Genomic DNA, 27,034 nt, shown 5'->3' with positions numbered 1-27,034 from the left:
AAAAATCATTGTGGATACTTTGTGTAGGATGGATTTGAGGTCAATAGGAAAGGAATGGGAAGCCCAGATGGGAAGGTATTGCCGCAGCCAGACTGAGGGCTGGGGTAGGACACGGACAGGACGGATAATGGAAAGCATCCCCCGCCCACAGCTAGGCCAGCGAAGTAACTCCGAGTGACCGAAGCTCACCCTGTAACTGTAGTCCCCACAGGCCTCCCACGCCGGACAAACTCCCACGGGCAGGGGGGTGTGGTCGCCCAGTGGTTTCCGAGTTTGGTTGGGCTCTTCCAGTCTGGAGCTGCTGTGCCCGCCCCGCTCCAGACTGGAAGAGCCCACATGTCAGTGTTAGGGAGAGGAAGCGGCATCCTAAATTTAATAAGTGCTTTTCTTTTCAAAGTGTCTCCCAAGCCTTTGGCCTTTTCTATACAATCATTTTCTTTTAGCTCAGTGTCTCCTTAAAACTAATGTTTAGTTAGGAAATAATTGAGTTACATAAAGATGCTTTTTCTCAGCTTCCCCCACTACGCCCGCCGCGTGCGCCAGGCCGCGACGGGCAGGACGTGGAAGCGGAAGCGCTGGCTGGGCGGGCGTTCGCTGGAGTCCGCGGCCCTACCCCTGCGTGCTGCCCATGGAGGCGTCCAGCGAGCCGCTGCTGGATGCCAAGTCCAAGGTGAGTCCCAGCCTGGAAGGATAGCGGGCAGCAAGGCTCTGGAACAAGAACGATGTCTCCCTAAATTGTGTTTCTGCTTCCGTTTCAGGTCACCAACCAGGTGAGTGAGCGGCCGCCCCGCCCTGTCCTCCACCGGCCAGCCTCCCACGGCTGCTAGACCGTGCCACCCTGAGCCTTCCCCGGGTCTCCCCCAGTCCTGTGTCCGCGAGCCTGTGACCTTCAGTCCGCATCCCTGCATTGCTGCTTCTCCTTTGCACCTGAGCCGGTAGCCGTTGCCATTGTAATGTATCCGCTCTAGCCCAAAGTGCAGATCAAGGATTGCTGGGCATTGATTAGGCGACGTTTATTCGAAGCTAGAAATACGGCATTTTAAAGTGTCATGGGTATAGAAGAAGTTATTAAAATTTTCAGATACAGCACCTCAAACATTTTCTTAGTCTCTAAAAAAGTTATTTTTGAAGATGCAGTATAGCATTTTAGCCTTTTAGAGTATGGATTCATAATGCTAGAAGTATGAATTTGACTATTAAAGTATACCTTAGTCCCATTTCTGTTTCAAGTGTTACTGTGCTGTTTTAGCTAATAAACTATTTTTAGGCACATAACTTATAACACACTTCCCAGAATATGAGCACTAAAACTAGAGTATTTTTAGGCCAGGAGTTACCCAAGTCCATACAAAGTATAAGAAAGGGATGAGGTAAGAAATAATTAGAATACAGGGGCTGAAAGAGGTGTCCATTGAGTGCTCTCTGTCATTTTTCTCTAACTGATCCTGCTTTCGAGGATTCCTGGGAGCGAGGGGAAGTCAAAGATATGTCAACCATTTGCCTGGCTTTGCTTAGTGCATCGACTTAGTGCATTTCGATTCAATCTTTCATAAGCCATTTTATCCATTCTCTTACGTTAAGTTTTGTATGTAAGATATTCTGAAGGCCCGGCATGGTGGCTGAACCTGTAATCTCAGCACTTTGGGAGGCCAAGACATGCAGATCGCATGAGGTCAGGAGTTTGAGACCAGCCTGGCCAACATGGTGAAACCCCATCTCTACTAAAAATGCAAAAACTAGCTGGGTGTGGTGGTGGGCACCTGTAATCCCAGCTACTCAGGAGGCTGAGGTAGGAGGTTGCAGTGAGGTGAGACCTGGCCACTGCACTCCAGCCTGGGCAACAGAGCGAGACTCCGTCTCTAAAAAAAAAAAAAAAAAAGAAAGAAAGATATTCTGAAGCAGAATCACACTAATTAAAGAGTTCAATTTAAAATTGAACTCTTTTTGGCTTAAACACAAATTTATTATCTTATAGTTCTGGAGGTCACAAGTCCTAAACTAGTCTTACGGGGCTAAAATCAAGGTGTCTGCAGGGCTGTGTTCCTTCTGAGGCGGTAGAAGAGAATGATTCCTCTTCGGCTTGTGGTATCTGCTTCCATCTTCAGAGCACATCATTCCAGCCTCTGCTTCTATTGTCACGTTGCCTTCTCTGACTCTGACCTTTTGTCCTCCCTCTTATAAGGACCCTTGCAATTACATTGGGCCCACCTGGATAATCCAGGAAAATCTCCCCATCTCCAAATCCTTAATTTTATCACATCTACCAAGACTGTTTTGTCACCTAAGGTAACATATTCATAGATTTTGGGGATTAGGATGTGGACATATTTGGGGGGCTATTATTCAGCCTACTGCACATCCTTCTCTGCTGTCATTCAGAGGTTATATGATTGTTTACATAGGAAAAGCCAAGATCATTTACAAACAGATTATTAGAATTAATATGAGAGTTCAGCAAGGTGATTCTATTGTTTGTTGTTCTTTAGTTCGGACATAAAGAGTTGGAAAATATAATTTTAAAGATGTCATTTATAACATTAAGAAATTATAGGTGAGGTGTGGTGGCTCACCACTGTAATCTCAGGGCTTTGGGAGGATTGCTTAAGGCCAGGAGTTTGAGACCGGCCTGGGCAACATAGAAAGACTTTATCTCTCTAAAAATTAAAAAAAGCATTCAGGTTTCAAGGCACAGACTTGTAGTCCTAGCTACTCAGGAGGCTGAGACCAGATCTCTTGAGCACAGGAGTTTGAGACAGCAGTGAGCTGTGATTACACCACTCCAGTCCAGCCTGGGTGACAGAGTGAGACCCTGTCTCTAAAAAAACAAAAAGAAGAAAGAAATTACAGAGCACCTTGAAATAAATCTAACAGAAGATATTTAAAAGTTTTATGAAGAAAATTACAAAAAGCAGTAGACTTTTACATTGTAATCCAGCGCGTAAGGAGCTTGTAAGTTACTACCTTGTCCTAACAACAAGGAAAAACTGAACAAACTGAAAAAAATCAACAACTCCTCTTGGATCTATCAGAGAAGCGAGATCACAGGGCAAATTGCTGTCCCCAAATTGGTGAGACAAAATGTGAATACAGAGAATCACAACTGAGAGCAGAAACTCGGCAGAAACCAATGCCTAAACTGTAATTGACAAATTGCTGTGGCTCCCAACTCTCCCTCACGCCTGACATACAGTCACACCAGCGTATTGTTCTCTCTGGCTCCAAATTCACCTCCTCTTGCTGCCACCTGGGTCCAAGCTGCTATTCTCTTTTCTGGAATGCTGCAGTAGCCTCCTCATAGGGTCTCCCAATTTTCTCTCTTAAACTTTGTACTTCACCTGGCAGTCTGGATGAGCCTTTTGTAATCTAAGTTAGGACAGGTATCTCTGCTACTCAGAGCTTTTGTTTGTTTGTTTGTTTTTTCAGATGGAGCCTTGTTCTGTCACTCAGGCTGGAATGCAGTGGTGTGATCTGGGCTCACTGCATCCTCCTCCTGCCAGATTCAAGCGATTCTCCTGGCTCAGCCTCTGGAGTAGCTGGGACTACAGGCACGTGCCACCATGCCCGGCTAAGTTTTTTGTATTTTTAGTAGATACCCTACACTGTGTTAGCCAGGATGATCTGAATCTCTTGACCTTGTGATCCACCCGCCTTGGCCTCCCAAAGTGTTGGGTGAACCACTGTGCCTGGCCATATTCAGAGCTTTTTAAGAGATTCTTGTCACACTGGAGAAGTCTTAGGTATTTACCTTGGCCTACATGGCCCTTTGTAAATGGATTCCTCATCTCTTACCACTCTTCCTAGCTCAAGCTCCTCCAACCACCTGGGGCTCATTGTTCCCTAAACACACCAACCATGCTTCTCCTTCAGTCCAGAATGCTCTTTTCTCCAGATATCCTGTGGCTTTTTCTTCATTTTATTTGGTTCTCTTTCTGTTCAAAAGCCACATAAAAGAGGTCTTCTCAGGCTCTATCTAAATAGACTTTTTGGTCACCTTGTCACCTTATCCTGCATTTTGTCACACTTTTAATAATAATACTTACTACAATTTCATTATATTTTTGTTTATTGTCTGCCTTCCCCACTAGAATTCTGAAGGTCAAGTACTCTGTTTTATTTTTCACATCCCTAAAGCCTAGAACGTAGTATTGCTTAGTAAATACTTAAAAATGAGGCCTCTCTTTCTTACTCAAAACACATCGGAATTGCCAGTTTTATCTTTATAGACAGTTTTTATGGTCATGTTTTTTATTATTAGTAGCTTCAGCCTTCACATCAGTTCTTGATGTGACTACAGCTAATTTGTTTACCTTTTTATATATTTACTTTCTGATTCTTTGTATTCATTTTACTTCTGGATGTTTTTTTTTTTTTTTTTTGAGACGGAGTTTCGCTCTTGTTACCCAGGCTGGAGTGCAATGGCGCGATCTCGGCTCACCGCAACCTCCGCCTCCTGGGTTCAAGCAATTCCCTGCCTCAGCCTCCTGAGTAGCTGGGACTACAGGCACGCGCCACCTTGCCCAGCTAATTTTTTGTAATTTTTGTAGAGACGGGGTTTCACCATGTTGACCAGGTTGGTCTCGATCTCTTGACCTCGTGATCCACCTGCCTCGGCCTCCCAAAGTGCTGGGATTACAGGCTTGAGCCACCGCGCCCGGCCTACTTCTGGATGTTTTTATATTTCGTTTTTTACTACTAGCTTTTTGTTTCTTTGCATGTTTTCCTTTTTCAATACTTCATTATACAATAATTTTGGGGCTACCATGTATGTTGTTTCATTCTTAACATTCTCCATAGTGTTAAGTGCTCTCTGTTCTGATTTTTTCTTTTATGTTCCTTTATTTTTAAATTCTATGCAGTTCACTCCTCCTTAAGGCCAAAATACATTTATCAGAAGGTTTGCTTTCAGTTTGCATTTAAATGTTGAGGTTAGAGTTTTGGAAATTCACATCTCATAAACCTAGTCCTAGCTTTCTTTCAGTTGTGAAGACTAACTTTGCACAGTGTCTTGATGGCAGCTCTCCCTGTTTCCTCACCTGACAGTTTCACTGTTTCAATGGCGAATTTTCCAGCATTGCACACCTTCATTGCTTTTCTGCTTGAAATCTTCCAGTTTTATTTTAGATTCTGAGAATCAAATAGGCAATGCTTTAATCTACCACTTTAATGTGGATGGTAGAAGTGGAACTTCTTCCATCAAGTTGTACAGGCTAAGTAATGTTAAAAATAAGAAATTGCTTACTTATTTCTTACTCAAACATTTAGGGGAGGGAGGCCCAGGTAGAAGGATTGCTTGAGCCCAGGAAGTCTAGGCTGCAGTGGGTCATGTCCATGCCACTGCACTCCAGCTTGAGCAACAGACTGAGAGCCTGTCTGGAAAAAAAAAAGAAGGAAAAGAAATTCCCGGTTCAGTTTTTGGATATCACTGTTGAACTGGAATTAAAACTCTCTCTACACATGAACTCCCCTGAATTCTGTTTTTGGATTTTTAGCCACTTTCTGAACATTCCTATTGAGATATCCCTAGTATCCTCTCTTAATGCTACTTTTAGACTTGATATCTCAACATTCTCCCAGTTATCCAAGCTCGAATTTTTATAGTTTTCTATAAACAACTATAGTTGTATTCTATCAGCAATCAAGACCTAGTCACACATCCTTAATATAAGATCAGTTTAATCCTAGTTGTCACCAGCTTAGTTCAGGCACTTACTTAACTTCAGACTTGGATTATTGTGTTCTGCTGCCACCAGATGAACATCTCTTTCTCTCTCTCTCTCTTTTTTTTTTTTTTTTTTTTTAGAACTGGAGTCTTGCTCTGCCCAGGCTGGAGTGCAGTGGCATGCCCACAGCTCACTGCAGCCTTGACCTCCTGGGCTCAGGTGATCCTCCCACTTTATCCTCCCAAGTAGCTGGACTGTAGGAGTGCCCCACCACGCCTGGCTTATTTTTGTGTTTTTTGTAGAAACAGGGCTGTTGCCCAGGCTGGTCTGGAACTGGCAGTCAAATGATCCACTTCCCTTGGCCTCCCAAAGTGCTGGGATTACAGGTGTGAGCCACTGTGCCCAGCCTGAGTATCCGTTAATGAATATCTTGCTATCAATTTCTCTATTCAAAAACTTTCAGTGTATCCCCAGTGCCTACAGGGAAATTTTAAGTGACTTAATATGGTAACTTTTCCGTATTATGATAAAGGATATAAAAGTAATGTGAAAACCTCAGAGAGCTCAATTTGCAAAGAATTACTGACTTTTTGATCACTTTTGTCGACTTTATTTTCCGTACTTTCTTACAAGAGCCATCTACTTTAAGAGAGATGAATGTTCCATTCCTAAACCACATTTTGACTCTTTTCATCTGTAATTGGTTCCACCTAATATTAAGTATTGTTTGCTAGGTGTGCATTTATGGTATATACAAATAAAACGCATTTTCCTCCCAATTCCAGTTCTGTTTATTCTTCAAAATAGAGCTTAAATATTATGCCTTCTGTAGAGCTTTCCCTTAGCTCCCTACACTACTATAAATTCTTCCTTTCAGCCTGGAATATGCTCACTTATATTGCCCTCTCTCTGGACCATATACGCAAAAAAGTGCACAAAAAATGAATTATTTAAAAGTGAAAACTCATGTAACCACAAGCAAAAGTCAGTAAATTGAGTGTTACCAGTCCCCCAGAAGCCCACCATATGCTCCTCTTCAATCACTTCTCTCCACCGCAAAGGATAGTCAGATTCATCTCTTTATAGCTTACCAGCTGTTTCTCAAGTTTCATTGAACAGAATCATAAATTTTGGACTTGTTTTAACATTTTTGGTTTTACGTGTAATGGAAGTTCATTTTCATTGCTGTCTAGCATTTCATTTATCCATTTTATTTCTAATGAACATTTGGGTTTCCAGCTTAGGGCTATTATGAATAAAGCTGCCAAACACATTCTCATGTATGTCCCATGTACATATGCACAAGTTTTTCCAAGTTCTAACCCTAGTAAAATCTGGATCTCAGGATGCATAGCTACAGTTTTACTAGCTAAAGCAAGTTCGTTAATAGATTGGCCCAGTTTACACTTCCATCAACAGCATGTGACACTTCCCATTGCCTCACATCCTTCCTTACCAATACTTGGAATTTTCAGACTTAAATTTTTGCCATTTTGGTAGCTGTGTAGTGGTATCTAATTGTGGCTTTAATTTCCTGTTTCTTAAGTTGAGCACATTTTCATGTGTTTATTAGAGATTTGTAGTTACTTTGTGACTTGCCTTTTTGGAGAATGTTCCTTTAAAATGAATTTATTCAATCTTTTTATTTATAAAAGATGTTATCCTTTTGTCAGCACCAGCTGAGACTTAATGCTCTAGGAGATTGATGCACAGCAAGTCTGAGAGAGGAGGAATTTTTATAAAATCCCCCTTTTATAAAAATGGGGGATTTACGAGCGCCTTCCCGTATTCTGTACCCCAAAAGTCCTAAAATAGAGGATGGGTTATATAACTTTCACAGTTGATTGAGGCACCCATGGGAACCATTCCATTTCTTTTTCTCACCATAGTCCTCAGGCTCAAGTATTACATTAGTGTAAATAGTGATAAGGCAGTTTGGATTTCATCAGTGTTCATGATGGATATGTGTAGGATACGTGGTGGGATTTACAAAAATCCTAACTTTTACAAAAAGAAATATATTAGCAAATGAAGTTTTTTGTCCAGTGAGCATTAGTTTGGTAGAAAAAGGCATTAGTCAGTGAGCAAGTACTTTTTGAGTGCCTGCTATGTACCAGGCTAACCTTTGGAAACAAGATAGACAGTATTCTATCCCTGTGTTTTGTGTTTTGTTTTTTTTGTTTGTTTGTTTTTTTTGAGACGGAGTCTTGCTCTGTCGCCAGGCTGGAGTGCAGTGGCCCAATCTCGGCTCACTGCAACCTTTGCCTCCGGGGTTCAAGCGATTCTTCCGCCTCAGCCTCCCAAGTAGCTGGGACCACAGGCACATGCCACCTCAAGCAGCTAATTTTTGCATTTTTCATAGAGATGGGGTTTCACCATGTTGGCCAGGATGGTCTTGATCTCTTGACCTCGTGATCCGCCTGCCTCGGCCTCCCAAAGTGCTGGGATTATAGGTGTGAGCCACTGTGCCCGGCCCCTGTGTTTTGTGTTTTAGTCATGTTTTTGAGGCAGTATTAACAGCTGCATATTTTATGCCATGGCATCATTTAACAGTCATTGACAGGAATTAGATAAAAAGTATTGAGAGAACCAGTAGTCACTAAGCATGTAATCTTTGGAGTCAGACTTTGATTTCAGTTCTGGTTCCAGACATGTGTGACCTTATGCACATTACCTAAGCTCTCTGAAGTTGGCTTTTGTCGTGTGAAAAGTGGAAACAATAACCTATAATGTTATGTTGATTCGTTGAGGTATTTAATACATGTAAACTGCATAGCACATCACCCAGGACATGTATCTGTCATGAACACTGATGAAGTCCAAAACCACCTCATCACTATACATGCTAATGTAAGGCTTGAGCATGGAACAGGAAAGTGAACTAAAAGATACTCCAAAGCATTTGGAGTCCCTGAAGCGCAGGAGCAAAATTTAAGCCTGTTAAAGAAAACCAGTACTGCCACACCTTCCTTCCACTTCCATTATCCATTGGAGTGGAGATTTGTTTTTCCACTTTTTACTTTTTTCCGTTTTTTACTGTGGTGGTGTTTTCTAACTGTGTTTGTATCCCTTATTACCTCTCCAGTTTTCATTTGATTATTGTTCCTCTAGCAATATTAAAATGAAGATATTTTAGTTAAATATGGCCATCATTGAAACTAAAAGTTGAGTGTGAGAGTAGTAAAATTGAATAAATATCTGCATTCCAGGTAACGTTGCTACTAATGTATTATTTTGCCCTTTCTTATTAAAGCTTGTCGATTTCCAGTGGAAACTGGGTATGGCAGTGAGCTCAGACACTTGCAGATCGCTTAAGTATCCTTATGTTGCAGTGATGCTAAAAGTGGCAGATCATTCAGGCCAAGTAAAGACCAAGTGCTTTGAAATGACGATTCCACAGTTTCAGGTTTGTGATTTAACTCGTTCAGTTTTAGTTCATTTTTTCTATAATTGTCGCTTAAAAAGAGGTATAAAATCTACAGGAAAACTTTAATGGTTTTTATTTGTAAATTGATTTGTAAACTTTACCTTTACTAGTAGTATATGCAACAGATGTGAATTTGTCTTTGGGAATTTGATAAATTATTTTCAATATATTGTGCTGAATTTGCGTTCTGCGCCGTTTGATCACTTGAACAGTCTCAGTATATTTAGGAAATTTTTATCATCAGTGGCAGGATATTTACTTTGCATTTAACTGTTTGATCCTTACTCCTTTGGGCTTCATGTTCAAGAATGTTAAGCTAAATGAATCGTTGAATAGTGTTGACCCTAAATTTTCTGACTAATTATGTTTACAAAATGCAGGTCAAAGCAACTGTACTTGCTGACTGACTTTATCAGCTAGGGACTTAAGTAACTCAGTCGTTCAGAGTTATGTTACCATATTATCATTCTACCTCTTTTCTGTAACCAAGGGGGAGTAAAAGGAAAGGGAGTGGACAAGAAATAAGGTTTTCTTTTAAATGTACATACTGGGAGATGTTTTGTCATTAATTTAACTGTCCTGTACAGTTTTGCTTTGTTTGTTCCTTTTGGTGAGTGAATAGGTAAGAATCTGTTTTTAGCATTTACACTAGTAGTAACTTAGTGCTTACACTTAGTACTTAAACAGCCGTTTGTACTCTAAAAGTCAAAGAAAAGCAACCATCGTGAATGAAATGGAAATAAAAAGTGATTCTTTTTAAAACTAAAAGTATATTGTTCCTAGGGTTCCTTTTAAAGAAAAGCTTTTCATATACCACTTTATGATACTTTTGATTTCTACTTTTATAAACTGTATTTTAAATAATTTCTTTCCATTTTCTTTTCTTTTTTTTTTCTTTTTTTTTTTTGAGACACAGTTTCACTCTTGTTACCCAGGCTGGAGTGCAATGGCATGATATCTGCTCACTGCAACCTCCGCCTCCTGGGTTAAGCAATTCTCCTGCCTCAGCCTCCCGATTGCTGGGATTACAGGCGCCTGCCACCATGCTCAGTTAATTTTTGTGTTTTTAGTAGAGATGGGGTTTCACCATGTTGGCCAGGCTGGTCTCAAACTCCTGACCTCAGTTGATCCACCCGCCTCAGCCTCTCAAAGTGCTGGGATTACAAGTGTGAGCCACCATGCTCAGCCCACTTTTTTTTCTTTACAATAGCTATCACTGCTTTGAAACAAAAATAATGGTCACAAATTTAACATTATTATTAGTGTCTTAGAAGGACTGAGACTTAGTGAAAAGGAAATAAATGTATAGTGTGATATGGGAATAACATTCAACTAAATACAAGAACTCAGTCAATTTGAAAAGAGAATATACATTTTGGTCTTTTCTGTAATTCATGGGTGCTGGCCCAGTTCTTCTTATTCTTTGCAGCTCTCTAAATTCCACCTCTAAACATTTTTTCCTATAGAAAAAAAATCACAAATGGATTAACTTTTTTCCCCCGGCTTTATTGAGGTACGGTTAACAAATTAAAATTGCGTATTTTGAAGGTATCACAATGTGATGATTTAATAAACATAAACATTGTGTAATGATGACCACTTTATTTTTTTTTTTTTTTTTTTTGGTGTGTATGTGTGTGTGGTGAGGGCATGTAAAATCTCCTTTTTTTTAAAGCAAGTTTCAAGTAAACAATACAATATTATTAATTACTGCTACCATATTGTACATTAGATCTCAGACTTACTCATTTTATAACCAAAGGTTTGTACCTTTTTACTAACATTTCACCATTAACCCCAAACTCAGCTCCGGGCAACCTCCACTCTTCTCTCTGCTTCTGTGAGTTTGACTTTTTTAGGTTCCCCATATGAGATCATGCAGCATTTGCCTTTCTGTGTCTGACTTACTTCACTTTGCATAATGTCCTCCAGGTTCATCCATGTTGCAAATGGCAGGATTTCCTTTTTTATGGCTGTGTGATATTCCATTGTGGATGTATGTATACAAATATATAGTATATACATACAATGTATGCATACATTATAAACATATTAAATATAAATATACACAAAAAATATTTTCATTGGAGGCAACTCTTTTAAAGATAGTTCTTACATGGCTTAAAACTTCGCAAGATAGCCTATTAATCACATTACATGACTGAGAGCTAAGGAACATTCTTTGAGCTTTTAATTTATGTCTTGTTGATAACTAAAATTTTGAACATCAATACATATTTTTAAAGAAATAAGTACACTTTGCTTCATTCTGTGACAAACATAAATGAAAATAATACATATCCTCTTAAGTAGCAAAATAGAAAATTAAGACCAAATAAGAAGGAAAGTGCAGATGTGTAAATTATTAGACGGTATCCTGATTGCTAAGGTTAAGTTTCAGATTTGCCTCCTAGCTTCCTGGCAGGTACAAGAGAAGACAGGAGAACAATTTGCTTGATTCCTTTCTTCCCTGAGATTTAGAAGCAGATGACTTCTATAGGAGAACCATTGTACCAGCATAATTTTTAAATGACAGAGAAACAAACTTCTATCATATAAACCATTGTTAATGTTGGATCTTTCTTCTAGTAATTGAACCCATAATCTTAAATGAGACAGTCCCAGCACACTGAAATGCAGTCTTTTACTAGATTTAGTGTTTTGAGGCCTGGAACCAACCTGTTATTTTTATTTTCAGTGTCTAGGACAGTGCTGGTTATTTAATAAACCTGGTGTGATTTGTTTTTTGTTTTGTTTTGTTTTGAGATGGAGTCTTGCTCTGTAGCCCAGACTGGAGTGTAGTGGCCTGATCTTGGCTCACTGCAACCTCCACCGCCCAGGACCCAGTTCAAGCAGTTCTCCTACCTTAGCCTCCCAAGTAGCTGGGATTATTAGCATGAGCCACCATGCCCAGCTAATTTTTGTATTTTTTAGTAGAGACGGGGTTTCATCGTGTTGGCCAGTCTGGTCTTGAACTCTTGACCTTGTGATCTTTCTGCCTTGCCCTCCCAAAGTGCTGGGATTACAGGCATGAGCCACTGCGCCTGGCTTCTGGTGTGATCTTAAAAGGACTTTCTCATGTGCTTTTTATTAAAAGTTTAGTCATGAGATAATTATCCAACTCTTCAGTAGTATTTTTGCTTACTGTACCAAATTGCACCTGTTTATTTCTTATTGCAACCTTCAGTAATTGAGATGTAACATTAAAATACAAACAATATGTTACATAGTCTCTGGTAGTCAGATATCATTAAAATAACTACTTAAGGATCTTCTAAAAGCAAAATTAATATTATTTTCCCCCTTTCTCTCCAGAATTTCTACAGACAATTCAAGGAAATTGCTGCAGTTATTGAAACTGTGTGAAGACTGATTATTTGGTTGGTAAACTGCTATCATTCTAAAGTCATGGACTTCACTTTCTGCAACAAAACCACATAAGAATGCAACATATATTGAATGAAAAATGTACTTTTGCTTTTCCATTTTTTTAAATAATAAAAAAAATCAAACAGGAATTGGGTAGTGGTAATCAATGCACAGCTTCGTGAATGTGTGAACTAGACACTTTAAAGAGTGTACGTGGTGATAATGTGATTTATATAACCAGATTAACAGTTGAATCATTGCTATTGGAGGCAGCACAAATTTATGTGTTAGAACAATGGTTTAAAAACTTGTACTGGATGGCACCCATTTTATAAACAATCATATGCAGTAATATATATATAAATATATATATATAAATCAGAAAAGTAATATTTGATTAAAATAATTTTACAAGTTTAATTTTATAGCCATCACTTATTATAACAGCAATCATAAGAGTGAGGGTTCTTTTTTCAAACATTTGTAATCAGATTAAGATTTACCATTGCTCCTTTACACAGTATTAGTCTGACATTCGCTTGTTTCTGTTATTAATAGTTGTAGAAAGTTCAAATACAGCCAGAGATACCATTTGACCTGGCAATTCCATGACTAGGTATATAGCCAAAGGGTTATAAATCATTCTCCTATAAAGACACATGCACATGTATGTTTATTGCAGCACTGTTCACAATAGCAAAGACTTGGAACCAACCCAAATGCCCATTAATGATCGACTGGATAAAGAAAATGTGGCACATATGCACCATGGAATACTATGCAGCCATGAAAAAGGGTGAGTTCATGTCATTTGCAAGGACATGGATGAAGGTAGAAACCATCATTCTTAGCAAACTAATACATCAACAGAAAACCAGACACTATAAGTTCTCCCTCATAAGTGATAGTTGAACAATGAGAACACATGGACACGAGGGGAACATTACACACCGGGGCCTGTCAGGGAGTGGGGGATTAGGGGAGGGATAGCATTAGGAGAAATGCTTAATGTAGGTGACAGATTGATGGGTGCAGTAAACCATCACAGCACATGTATACCTATGTGGCAAACCTGCACGTTCTGCACATGTATACCAGAACTTAAAGTACAATTAAAAGTTCAAATACATACACAGAGTTGGAAAGAAAGATGAGTTTTATTCTGAGTTCTGTAAGACTGAGTTAACCTGTTAATACAAGTTATTGCATTAGATGATCTCTGTTCAATTTACATACATAAACCTGTTTATTAAACTCTTTTATACTATAAAGCCACCACATTGTAATCGCATTTGTTTAGAAGTAAGCAAATAGGCCACTGGAATAGAATAGATGGCCTGGAAATAGATCAAGACATTGTAGTCCTCCATATTGGAGATTTAAACCCTCTTCACACACTGTGTGCATTTCTGCAGGTCTGTGTGAATCCACTTTCCTCTTTGTTTCCTGCTAGGTAGCATACTGATGTGAGGAGCCCAGGACAGCTTCCTCCCGCAGCCCACGTGTGCGCTCAGATTCTCACCAGCTTGATGAGTTAGCTGATGTTTCCTGTCACAGTCCTAGAAGCCCATTACTTTCAGTACCTCTGGTTATTTTAATCAAACTATGGTTTTAGAAACTAAAACATGGATGCTGGTTTTGCTCTATATTTTATATTTCGAGAGCATTAAAATGTAGAAGTCAGCCAGGCGTGGTAGCTCATGCCTGCAATCTCAATTTGGGAGGCTGAGGTAGGAGAATTGCTAAGCTTTTGAGGTTACAGTTAGCTATGATCATCCAGCCTGGGTGACAGGGCAAGACCCTGCCTCTAAAAAAAAATAATAAAAGTTCTGCTGCCAAGATATGTTAGATTTTAGACCACAAAGCCAAGCCCTTCTTCGAGAGCTGGTGAGAATATGACCTGGCCTCAGTAAATGCTCTCACTTTAGTTTACGATGGAACCACCTAACAAACAGGACAGTATTTTGTATATGCCCTGTTTGTATGTATAAGGTCAAAGACATAGAAGATTGGCTGAATGCAGTGGCTCACACCTTTAATCCTAGCACTTTGGGAGGCCAAGGCGGGTGAATCACAAAGTTAAGAGTTCGAGACTGGCCTGGCCAAATCGTGAAACTCTGTTTCTACTAAAAATATGAAAAATTAGCCAGGCATAGTGCTGGGCACCTGTAATCCCAGGTACTCGGGGAACTGAGACAGGAGAATCTCTTGAACCCAGGAGGCAGAGGTTGCAGTGAACCAAGATCACACCCCTGCACTCCAGCCTGGGTGACAGTGCAAGACTCCGTCTCAATATATATATATATATATGATCAAAGATGCAAGAAAGTGGATATGTCTACTTGATAAGATGGTCCAGAGGTTAATAGTTTTACTAGCTCTTGAGGAGTGAGATCTCATCTGGGTTTGAGGAGCCCAGAATTTTGGGCTTGCTCTTTTTCATACTGTTTTGAGCTAGGTGGGATGAATGGGGAGAAGGCCCACTCTTACCAGGACATTTTTGAAAATAAAAGGGGACATCATTAATATGTTACAAAACAGATACAAAGTGGGACTGCCCTGAGCAAACCAGGACATATGCTCACCCAATTCTCATCATACAAAGAAATGATTACTTAGCCACATCTATGCTCTATTTCTCTTTGCATCATCAAGCCTGTTGAAGCATTCAATGTAGCCCCCTTAATGTAGACCTAGTGATGGCCAATCACAGCTTGTATTAGACTTACTGGTCATGCCCTAAGGGAAAAAACATTTTACATTTGAAAGATACCTACATGTATATAAAGTATTCATCATCAAATGTTGTATTAGTCCGTTCTTGCACTGCTATAAAGAAATACCTGAGACTGGGTGATTTATGAAGAAAAGAGGTTTAAGTGGCTCACAGTTCTGCAGACTGTGTAGGAAGCATGGCAGCTTCTCCTTGGCTTCTAGGGAGGCCTCAGGAAACTTACAATTATGGTGAGAGGCAAAGAGGAAGTGAGCATTTCATATGACCAAGAGCAGGAAGAAAAGACAGAGGTGGTACCACACATTTAAACCAGATTTCCTGAAAACTCACTATCATGAGAACAGCACCAAGAAGAGAAATATGTTCCCTTGATCCAGTCACCTCTGACCAGGCACCATCTCTGACACTGGGGATTACAATTCAACATGAGATTTGGGTGGGGACACAGATCCAAACCATATCGTTCTGCTACAGTCCCTCCCAAATTTCATGTCCTTCTCACATTCGAAATGCAAGCATTTCTTCCTGATAGTCCTTCAAAATCTTACTCCAGCATTCACTAAAAAGTACAGAGTCCACTGTCTCATCTGAGACAAGGATGGCCCCTTCCCCTTATGAACCTGTAACATCAAAACCAAGTTGGTTACTTTCAAGATATAATGGAGGTATGAGCATTGGGTAGATATTCTTATCCCCAAATGGAAAAATTGGTCAAAAGAAAGAGGTTACAGGCACCATGCAAGTCCAAAACCCATCAGGGCAATCATTGCATCTTAGCTCCAAAATAATCTCTTTTGGCTCCATGTTTCACATCTAGGGCACGTTGGTGCAAGAGGTGGGCTCCTAAATCCTTGGGCAGCTCCACCCTGTGACTTCGCAGGGTTTAGTCCCTGTGACTGCTCTCCTGACCTGACATTGAATGCCCGCATCTTTACCAGGTGCAGGGTGCAAGCTGCTGGTGGATCTACCATTTTGGGGTCTGGAGGATGGTGGCCTTCATCTCACAGCTCCACTAGGCAGTGCCCCAGTAGGAATTCTGTGTGGTAGCTCCAGCCTCACCTTTTTTCTTCTACACTGCCCTAGTAGAAGTTCTCCATGAGGGCTCTGCCCCTGCAGCAGACTTCTGCCTATACATCCAGGCTATTCCATTTATTCTCTGAAATTCAGGCAGAGGCTCCCAAGTCTCAGCTCTTATACTCTGTGTACCCTGAGGCTTAACAGGACATGGAAGCTGCCTAGGCTTATGGTTTGAACCTTCTTAAGCAGTGACGTGAACTGTAGCTGGGCCCCTTTAAGCCACAGCTGGAGCTGAAGACTGGGATGCAAAAAGCAGCATTTTAAGGCTGCACACTGCTGGGCCCTGGTCTGGCCCAGGAAACCATTTTTCTCTCCTGTGATGGGAGAGACTGCCGCAAAGTTCTCTGAAATGCCTTTGAGGTGTTTCCTCCATTGCCTTGGCTATCAGCACTCACCTTCCTTTTAGTTATGCAAATTTCTACAGCTGCTTGAATTTCTTCCCTGAATATGGGCTTTTCTTTTCGACCACATGGCTGGGCTACAAGTTTTCCAAACTTTTATGCTCTGCTTCCCTTTAAATATAAGTTCCAGTTTCATATCATTTCTTTGCTCACATATGAACATAGGTATCAGAAGCAGCCAGGCCATGTCTTGAACACTTTTCTGCTTAGAAATTTCTTCTGCCAGATAAGCTAAATCATTGTCAAGTTCAAAGTTTCACAGATCCCTAGGGCAGGGGGCAATGCAGCCAGGTGCTTTGCTAATGCATAACAAAAGTGACCTTTGCTCCAGTTCCCAATGAGCTCTTCATCTCTGTTGGAGACCTCCTCAACCTGGACTTCATTGTCCATATTACTATCAGCATTTTGGTCACAACATTTTAACAAATCTCTAGGAAGTTCCAGATTTTCCCTCATCTTCCTGTCTTCTTCTGAGCCCTTTGCACTCTTCCAGCCTCTGCCCACTGCCCAGTTCCAAAGCCACTTCCACATATTCAGGTATCTTTATAGCAATGCCTCACTTCTCAGTACCAATTTTTTGTATTAATCCATTCTCACTCTGCTATAAAGAACTTGGTAATTTACAAAGAAGAGGTTTAATTGGTTCATTGTTCCGCAGGCTGTATAGGAAGTGTGGCAGCATCTCCTCAGTTTCTCGGGAGGCCTCAGGAAACCTACCATCATGCTGGAAGGCAAAGGGGAAGCTGGCACTTCTTCGCATAGCCAAAAGCAGGAGGAAGAGGAGAGGTGAGAAGTGCCACACACTTTTAAACAACCTGATCTTGTCAGAACCCTAACATGAGAACAGCACCAAAGGGGGAAATCCACCCTCATGATCTAGTCACCTCCCACCAGGCCCCACCTCCAACCCTGGAGGTTACAATTTGACATGAGATTTAGGCAGGGACACAGATCCAAACCGTATCAATATCATGGCCCCAATTCATGTGATCAGTAGTTTATGTCTGAGGAAGAACTTTTTAAAAAATTGCAGTAGACTTCATTTGCTTAGAGCAGTTTTAGGTTCACCACAAAATTGAGTAGAAAGTTCCCACATATTTGCCCCCTACCACATACATGCACACACACACACACACAACCACCCATTATCAACATGGCCCACCAAAGTGATACATTCGTTACAATGGATGAACCTAAATTGACAAATTATTATCACCCAGAGTCCATAGCTTACTTTAGAATTCACTCTGGATGTTATATCTATGGTTTGAATAAATGTGTAATGACATGTATCCACCATTAAAGTATAACGAGCAGACTCACTGCCCTAAGAATCCTCTGTGCTCTGCCTAGTCATCACTAGGAGGGCCATAAGCCCCTGGCAACCACTGATCTTTTCCTGTCTCCATAGTTTTGCATTTTCCAGAAGATCATATGGTTGGTATCATACAGCATGCAGCCTTTCCAGATTGGCTTCTTTCACTTAGCAATATGTATTTAAGTTTTCTCCATGTCTTCTCACGGCTTGATAGCTTATTTCTTTTTACTGTTGAATAATATTCCACTGTCTGGCTCAGAATTTATTTTTGCTTTCTCAGAGCAAGAAAGATGTTTAAAATACCCAACACTGTCCTAGACATTGAAAATAAAAACAAAAATGGCAGGTTTCCAGGCCTCAAACCACTTTAAATCTAGTCAAAGATTGTAAATCAGGGTGGTAAGTGTTGTATTATTTAGCATATGGGTCCAATTTATATAAGAGAGAACTGACATTGATAAGGTTTATGCAATAAATTCATTTCTCGCTGTCTCTTTTGAGACAGGGTCTTGCTTTGTTGCTCAGGATTGAGTGCAGTGACGTGATGTTGGCTCACTGCAACCTCTGCCTCCCGGGCTCAAGCAATCCTCCCGTCTCAGCCTCCTCAGTAGTTGGGACTTTAGTCCTGCACCACCACACCTGGCTGCTGCTGCTGCTGCTGCTGCTGCTTCTTCTTCTTCTTCTTCTTATTATTATTATTATTATTATTATTGAGATGGGGTTTTGCCATTTTGCCTAGGCTGGTCTCAAACTTCTGAGCTCAAATGATCCACCTGCCTTGGCCTCCTAAAGTTCTGGGATTACAAGCATGAGCCACTGCACCTGGCCAGTTTATTTCTCTTTCGCTTAAGTATTTGAGCTGACATGGTGGCTCTCCTTTGCAAGTCATCGAGAGCTCCCATCCAATTTCTACATCCAGCCAACCTAATTTCCCGAGCTGTGTTGTCCATCTCTGTGAAATTTGCCTGGGTGTCTTAGTCCATTTTGTGTTGCTGTAACAGGTTATTTGAGATGAGGTAATTTATAAAAAGCAAAGATGTATTTCTTTTTCTTTTTTTTTTGAGATGGAGTCTCACCCTGTTGCCCAGGTTGGAGTGCAATGGTGAGATCTTGGCTCACTGCAACCTCCACCTCCTGGGTTCAAACGATTCTCCTGCCTCAGCCTCCTGAGTAGCTGGGACAGCACCTGCCACCATGCCTAGCTAGTTTTTGCATTTTTAGTAGAGATGGGATTTTCATCATGTTGGCCAGGCTGGTCTCAATCTCCTGACCTCATGATTTGCTCACCTTGGTCTCCCAAAGATCTACGATTACAGGCATGAGCCACCCCACCCAGCTTAGAGCAAAGATGTATTTCTTAAGTCTGGAAACTGGAAAGTCCAAGATTGAGGGGCCTGTATTTGGTGAAGGTCTTCTTGCTACATTATCTCATGGTGGCAGAAGGTAGAAGGGTAATGAAGCATGGGCAAAAGAGTACAGGGGGAGAAAGAGAGAGAGAGAGAAAGAGAGACAGAGAGACAGAGAGAGGTTGAACTCATCCTCTAATCAGATTCGCACTCCTACAGTAATTAACTCAATCCCACAATAACAGTATTAGTCATTCATGAAAGCAGAGCCCTCGGGTTCTAATCACCTCTTACAGGTCCTACCTCTGGACACTATTGTACTGAGGATTAAGTTTCCAACACATGAACTTTGGGGGACACATTCAAACCATAGCACTGAGTGTCTGTTTCTTGTAGGACATTGGCAAAAGTGGGAAGATGCATCCAGCACACTGATGTTCTGACATTTTTTTCTAGCTACTTCCTCTAATGCAGCAGTTCTTACCTAGGGTCAGCTCTTAAAAGGGACATTAGGAAGAACATGGGGATGTTTTTGGTTGTTGTATTGACTGAGCATTTCATGTGTTACAAGCAAAAATACTGAACATCCTGAAATGCCCAAGGCATACTTGAACCACAGCAAAACTGCTTTACCGAAAATTCAAATATGATACATATTTAGAAACACTACCATAGAGCTATAGGCTCTGCGTGGATGTGGTCTAAATTTTACGGCATCATATGGTGACAGTTTTACCAAATGTTGAGCCAAGCAGAAGAGTCGCCAGTGTTACAGTCTGCAATATGCTCATCACCTGTTGCCTGACTGCCACTGCCTCTTGTTATAGGTTTTATTACAGTATCATCTTACTTCTAGGTACAAATTATGTATTAGGATATCAGTCCTGCTGCTGTAGTAGTAAACCCAAAATGGTTTTAATAAGACAGATTTATTTCTTATGTCCAGGCTGGCTGCTCTACTTGAAGACATCAGGTGCCTAGTCTTCTGTCTTGTAACTGCTATTCTCAATGTATAGCTTCCTTAATAGATTCAGTATGGTTACTCCAACCCCTGGCTTCATATTCAACTTCCAGTAGAAGTGATGTTTTAGGGGCATAACCCAGAAGTTTCCCTGTCGCTTCTGCTTGTATATCATTGGCCAGACCTAGTAACATGGCCATAACTACCTACAAGGAAAGCTGGCAGTTTAACCTTAGCGACACTGTGCCTACATAAAAGTTCCATAACCATGAGAAAGAAACAGAGATATTGGAGGCGACACGATTTGGCTGTGTCCCCACCAAAATCTCATCTTGAATTGCAGCTCCCGTAATTCATAATTCCCATGTGTTGTGGAAGGACCAGGTGGGAGATAATTGAATCATGGGGACAGTTTCCCCCACATTGTTCTCATGGTAGCAAATAAGTCTCATGAGAACTGATGGTTTTATAAGGGGCTTCCCTTTTCTCATTGTCTCTCTTTGCCACCATGTAAGATGTGTCTTTTACCTTCTGTCATAATTGTGAGGCCTCCCCAGCGATGTGGAACTATGATTTCATTAAACCTCTTTTTCTTTATTCATTACCTAGTCACAGGTATGTCTTTATCAGCTGCATGAAAATGGACTAATACAGGAAGGCAAATAGTTTCCACTCTAAGTGTTAAGACAAATGTACGTACAGAGTATTGTATGAGTGTGGAAGAGACTAGTGGGTTGCTAAAGGCTCCCTAGAGGCTCTTGTCCACCCTAAGAAATAAAAAAATTAGAAAAAGAAGAAATTACATAGTAATAAGATTCTTCTAACTGAATCAATGTTAGTCATTTTAAAATGATGTTACATACATTCAAATATGAATGTAAAATTCATTATTGTAAGCCCAAAATACACATTGTTTGGCATTACAGTCTTTTTTTTTTGGTCATTCTAAAATCCTGTGATAAGTACTTTCAAAATATATTTTGGCATTTTCATAGAGAATTGGCATTGTCAGGCAAATCAAAATATAATTTAAAGGAAAACAAGAAGTTAGATAATACCAGTGGGACCTTGTATATTGCTGCAGGGAGTATACATTGGTATAACCACTTTGGAAAATTATTTGGATTATTTTATAAAGTTGAATTATCTATGTCCTATGACTCAGCAATTCCACTGCTAGAAACTTTTTCCATTTATCAAGAATGTTCACAGCTTCCTGTTCACAACTGCCGAAAAACTGGCCACAGCCCAAATGACCATACATAGGAAAACTGATAGTGGGTTTCACAGTGGAGCATTGTACTGAAGGGAAAATCAACGAGGTAAAGCTACACACAACACCATGAGTGAATCTTAGTAATATCATGCATGTAATATATGTGTATGTGAAAACACTGAAAAATAAGGGACAGAAAAACAAAATGGAGAATAGTGGTTACTTCCAAGCTATAAGAAGTTAGGGGCAGAAGAGAAGAGGAGCCCATAGGAGACATCAGTTCCTGGTAATGTTCAAGCCTTCAGGTTGGGTGATAAATGTATGGTGTTGTTCATATCATTAAATCCATAAAATAAAAACGGGCTTAGACCAGTGATGTTTAGATGAAAGTGCTACAAGCCAAGAAACATAATTAGATGATTAATCTAGTGTACAGTTCTGTGCCTCTCAAGTTAAAAAAAGCAAATAAACATACAAAAAAACCCTATGATTGTATGCATTTTGCTGATGTAGGCATTATTTAAAAAAAAAAAAAAAAACAAGGCATCGACTGTCCAATATACTAGATCTCAACTTTGTAAGTTTAAAAACTCAGGCTAGCAACTCTGCTTCCAGAGGGATGATTCACCCTGAGCAAAGTCAATGAAGACTGATATGGAACTCAAAATTTCTGCTTTCTAATTTACACTGAAAAATGTAATGGCCAAGTGGACTATAATGGTTATGTTATTCATTCAATAAATATTTATTGGATATAACCTATGTGCCAGACACTTTGTTAATCACTTGGGATACAGTGGTGAATAAGAAATTTTTTACAAGGCTTGTAATGTATTAGAAAGCCAGTTATTTAATAACACAATAAAAATCAGCTGATCAGCCTACTAACTTGCTTTACACAATGTGGAGGAGTGGAAGCTTTATCCAATTTTAAGACTGAACAAATCAATGTAGCCATGTGACCTTGGGTAGGAGGTCTTCACCATGCCTGCTTTACAACATTTTGTCACTTCTGTAGATCAGGACCTCCGAGCTTCCCATCAGTCTCTTTCCAAATGGGAAGCTTACTTGTGGTATCTTTACTTTGTCCCTGATCCATCAGTGTATATTGGTTGTGTTAAAAGAAAAACTTTACACAAATTTGTGGTTTCATTAAGCAAAGAACCATTTGCAAATCGGGCAGTTCCCCTAAACCAGAATAGATACACTGCTGGCACTGCTGTGTGGTTGGAGAGGATTCATGGAAAGAAAAAAGAAGAAAATGACATACAGAAAACGGAAGTGAGATACAGAAACAGCTGGATTGCTTCCAGCTGGGTGTTTGTCTCATGTGAATATGGTTTGAACAGTTGGTTGCCTTTGATTGGCCAAAACATGATGTTTGGTATAAGAATAGATTATAATCTATTTACACATCCAGCTAGGTTAGCATTCACTATATACAGAGAAACCTTTAGGCTGAACTTAAAGTAGGTAAGGAGGCAGCTCTAGGCTACAGTTTATTTAACAGGTGTGTCATGGGTGGCTAGATATGTTGACTTTTGATTCCTAGGTTGCTGTACTATGTGGATCTACATTTAAATATGATGGTGACAACAAGCATCAGATGGAGATCCTTCACTTAGATAAGGATGTGGTGTTTTGTATGTGTGGGAAGAGAAGTGCTGTGGATATTTGGAGGCCAGAGTGGCAGCTCCTGGCAGAAATGACTAGCTATGGCCAGATGCAGTGGCTCATACCTGTAAATCCCAGGACTTTGGGATGCTAAGACAGGAGGATTGCTTGATTCCAGGAGTTTGGGACCATCCTGAATAACATGGTGAAACTCTGTCTCTACAGAAATTAAAAAAAAAAAATTATCTGGGCATGGTGGTAAATGCCTGTAGTCCCAGCTTCTTGGGAGGCTGAGGTGAAAGGATCACATAAGCCTAGGAAGTCGAGGCTGCAGAAAGCCCTGATCATGCCGCTGCATTCTAGCTTGGGTGACAGAGTGAGACTCTGTCTCAAAAAACGAAAAAAAAATAAAGAAAAGAAAAAGGAAATGGCTATTTTTTCTCAGCTGTAAAATAGGGGAAACAACTCCTGGGATTGCTGTAAAATTAAATACTATACGTAAAACATAGTCAACGCTGAAAACATGTTAACATGCTTTGAGGAATGCAAATCTGAAGGGTGCTCAAGGAAGATGAAATCAGAGAATGGGGAATGATGCAAGCCAGAAGTAGCTGTCTTTACCAGAAGAATGTATCTGCCCAGCAGGCCCAAGTACTTCTGACAGCTGGTCAGTCTAGCCTCTTTCCTTGCAGTGCTTAATGACACATTGACTAGTTCTCAACCTGTGGCTTTCATTTTTCAATATCAACTACTTGCATCCCCTCTTTTCCCCCACAGTCTTTCTTTAGATGTGTTACGATTTCGATATCCTCATTTTCTTCCTATTTGTCTTCCTAGGTGGCTCATCTGAGAGGTTTTGATGTGTCTGAAAAAATATACATAATAAAAAGTTAGAAAAGCACTGTAGAAATCAGCGCATATTAAAAATATTAGGAGAAAATAGTAACCCGGGGTAAGTTCAGTGTAGAGAATATGTGTGTATTGGACACCATCATGTACAGTGGTTTAAGTTGGATTGCAAATTTGACTATGAATTTTTTAAAGTTAACAATAAAAACAACCTCTGCAACCCATTAGAGACACTGTAAGGAAAAAAATCACACATTTAGTTCAAGACGAAGCCCAATTTATTCAAGGAAAGAGATCCAATTTTACCCACAGGTCCTGCCTAATAGAGAACGTACTGTACCTTCTCTGTTAGGACAACATCCTGACACTAGCTAAAAGAGTTTCTCATCAATGGCTCATAATGTTGTCCTAATAGTTTCTTATCAACATCCTGACACTAATTAAAAGAATGTTTCTTATCAATGGCTCATGACATTGATTACAATGTTGTATTCAAAATAACAAATTATAGTTACAGTCGTTACAGATTCTTGAATTATAGCGAGGCATGCTGGCCCATGCCTGTGATCACAGCTACTCAGGAGGCCGAGGCTGGAGGATCGCTAAAAGTCTAAAAATGCCACCCAGAGAGGGGAAAAAAACTTGCTTTCTAGCACAGACGATCAATCATATGGTTGGTACCTACTCTGTACTACATATTAGGTTGGTGCAAAAGTTATTGCAGTTTTCGTCATTACTTTTAATCGCAAATTTTTTTTGAGATGGAGTCTCACTCCGTTGCCAGGCTCCTGGAGTACAGTGGCCTGATCTCGGCTCACTGCAACCTTCATGACCCAGGTTCAAGTGATTCTCCTGCCTAACCTCTCCAGTAGCTGGGCATGCACCACCACGCCCAGCTATTTTTTTTGTATTTTTAGTAGAGACAGGGTTTCACCATGTTGCCAGAATGGTCTCGACCTCTTGACCTCAAGTGATTCACCTGCCTCGGCCTTTTAATTAAAAGTAATGGCAAAAATTGCAATAACTTTTGCATCAACCTAATATATGCCAAGAGACAAGGCTGCTGAAATAGACCATGCCCTTGAGGATCCACAGTTCCGTGATAGTGGCTTTCAAAATTTAGGGCAAGTACAAGTCATCTGGGGAACAGTACTCCTTATCAGTAAGTACTGGATAAGTGTTTGTAGATAGGAGTGTGCCCAGCCCTGCTTAAGAGATTTATAAATATTCATTCATACATTTTAGTCTTAGAATAACCCTATGAGGTAGGTACTGTTATTTTGATTTTTACAGATGTGAAAACTAAGGTACAAAAATGCTAAGTAATGCTCCTATGGTCACAGTTGGATGCTTACCCAGACAGTCTGACTTCAAAAACAGAGATCTTATCTACTAAGCTATGTTTATAGAAAAGTATATTTCTTAACAGCTAAGGAAATATAAAATGCATGATAAACCTCAGCAGGAGCCAGAGAGGTATGTGAGCATACGGAGAAATTAATGTGCACCGAGCACCAGCTTGGCTGGGAGACTCCCACCCTGGTGGCGCTGAAGGCAATGAGAAGCAAACACCCAGATAGAACAGCAAAGTGGGTCTATTGGGGGCCAGCAGCCTACTGAGCTAAAAGCCTCAGGGGCTGACAGCATTCCAGGCTGAAGGCCCCAAGCAGATTCTCATCCACATATTTAATTCTTTTAAACAGCTGATTCTTATTAATAAGCAGGTGTTCTGTATTTACTCATAACTCAAATATACAAAGTAGGCAGCTGTTATCCGCTTACCACTAATTGCAAACTAAAAGGTATTCTCCACAAGGGAGCCACGGGGCAGGGCAAACTTAATGTTTCTCAACATCTTCCCCCTTCTTTGTTTCAACAACGCTAGGTAAGCAAGTTCAGCTCTCTCTTGGTGAACTGTTTCTTAGAGGATTCTGGATCCGAACCTGCAGACTACACAAAGAAAAACAAAACAGATTAGTAACAATCACAACAGCAATCATAGATCCTCGATGTGTTTGCAACCAGATTTTAGGGCTGGCAATCCATCAGCAGCTTCCCAAAGCACCCCAGAGCCTGACTAACTGCCAAATCTTACATTTCTTCCTTAAGAAGTTGGGACCCGGAAATCTTTTGGAAAAGGGGGCAGAGGTTGTTCCGTAACTACTTCCTGCTGAAAAGGTGCCTCAAGGGTCTTCTGGGTCCCTTGCCCCTTGCTTGCTGTCTAAAGGTCTTTCCAGGTGATGTTTTATTCTCCCCCATCATGTTCAGACTCATTAAAGTTAATGAAGTCAATTTGTAACTTTCACCACCACAAGATATGACGGGTTTAACACAGCTCTGAATCTAAAGAGCTTTTATTTCTTATAAAGTTCTAATGAATAAGAATTAGGGCCTGATTCTCTATTTTATTTTCCTTCCCAGACTTGTGTTGGTTCTAGGGCCATGGGTATTTTTCAAAGTTCTTTTTATTCAGCTTTTAACATTAGCCATACAATTTTTGGGGTGAGTCTATTAATCTCCCATCTCTCCAGAAAATAGAGCTGATCTCGCTAGGTATAAATTCCAAATAATTGTAGTTCTTTGTCCACCATCTGAATTCCATATTACTACAAGATGACTGACTGGTGCAATCAATGCTAAATATCCCCTTAGGGGACCAATAATCAATTATAATTCCACAGGAATTGTTGCGCAGCACCTCAGCCTCTATCACAACACAATCTTTCCAGGTTAATGTTTTTAACTTAGGGGACCATTCCTTATTTTACCTGCATTCAGGTCTTGATGGCAGAAACATTATTTCCTAAATTATTATAGCCAATAACAGAAGGGAAAATATATGCCCAGTATATGAAACTCCCTTTTACTTTTATCCCAACTCCAGAAATACTCACTTTAATCCTAATAACTGTCATCATGATTACCAAAATAGGCTATCCTGCTTTATTCAGGTTTTCCTCCACTCTTTGTGAAAGCTTCTTAATTTGACCCCAAGTTGGGGGTGATGTTCGGTGTGTTCTTGTGGGAACAGTATTCCCCCTCCATGTTAGTCTCACCATCTC

At 40.3% G+C, this 27,034-nt stretch overlaps 1 protein-coding gene and 1 long non-coding RNA gene across 4 annotated transcripts; one reads left to right on the top strand and one right to left on the bottom strand.

Moving 5' to 3' along the window:
- The first annotated feature begins 517 nt into the window (after positions 1–517).
- COMMD6 (COMM domain containing 6) lies at positions 518–12,605 on the top strand. 3 transcript variants are annotated; one of them, XM_032277368.1, is made up of 4 exons: positions 518–670; positions 759–770; positions 8,914–9,066; positions 12,403–12,605. In XM_032277368.1, the coding sequence occupies exons 1-4, from the start codon at positions 629–631 to the stop codon at positions 12,451–12,453; spliced, it is 258 nt and encodes an 85-aa protein (XP_032133259.1). In that variant the 5' UTR covers positions 518–628; the 3' UTR covers positions 12,454–12,605. The 3 variants fall into 3 exon arrangements, with proteins under 3 accessions (XP_032133259.1, XP_032133260.1, XP_032133261.1); XM_032277369.1 differs by having other exon boundaries at positions 600–670; positions 759–935; XM_032277370.1 differs by lacking the exons at positions 518–670; positions 759–770 and adding an exon at positions 953–974.
- A 9,403-nt stretch (positions 12,606–22,008) lies between these two features.
- On the bottom strand, positions 22,009–25,978 carry LOC116551291. Its single transcript, XR_004268830.1, has 2 exons — positions 25,755–25,978; positions 22,009–23,988 (listed from the first exon to the last, which is right to left on the bottom strand). It is a non-coding gene; the product is annotated as an uncharacterized LOC116551291 (long non-coding RNA).
- Between the last annotated feature and the right edge of the window lie 1,056 nt (positions 25,979–27,034).

The sequence above is a fragment of the Sapajus apella genome, unplaced genomic scaffold, assembly GCF_009761245.1.
Source record: "Sapajus apella isolate SASKATOON/1434 unplaced genomic scaffold, GSC_monkey_1.0 scaffold9, whole genome shotgun sequence".
Classification (NCBI taxonomy): Eukaryota; Metazoa; Chordata; class Mammalia; order Primates; family Cebidae; genus Sapajus; species Sapajus apella.
The sequence above is the reverse complement of the archived record's forward strand: the minus strand, read 5'-3'. Positions and strand labels throughout refer to the sequence as shown.

What these genes read in the sequence shown, in the direction of transcription:
- COMMD6 (XM_032277368.1), top strand. Translation starts at nt 629, where the DNA reads ATGGAGGCGTCCAGCGAGCCGCTGCTGGATGCCAAGTCCAAG. An exon ending in TGACGATTCCACAGTTTCAG is followed by an intron (nt 9,067 to 12,402) that starts GTTTGTGATTTA and finishes CTTTCTCTCCAG; the next exon opens with AATTTCTACAGACAATTCAA.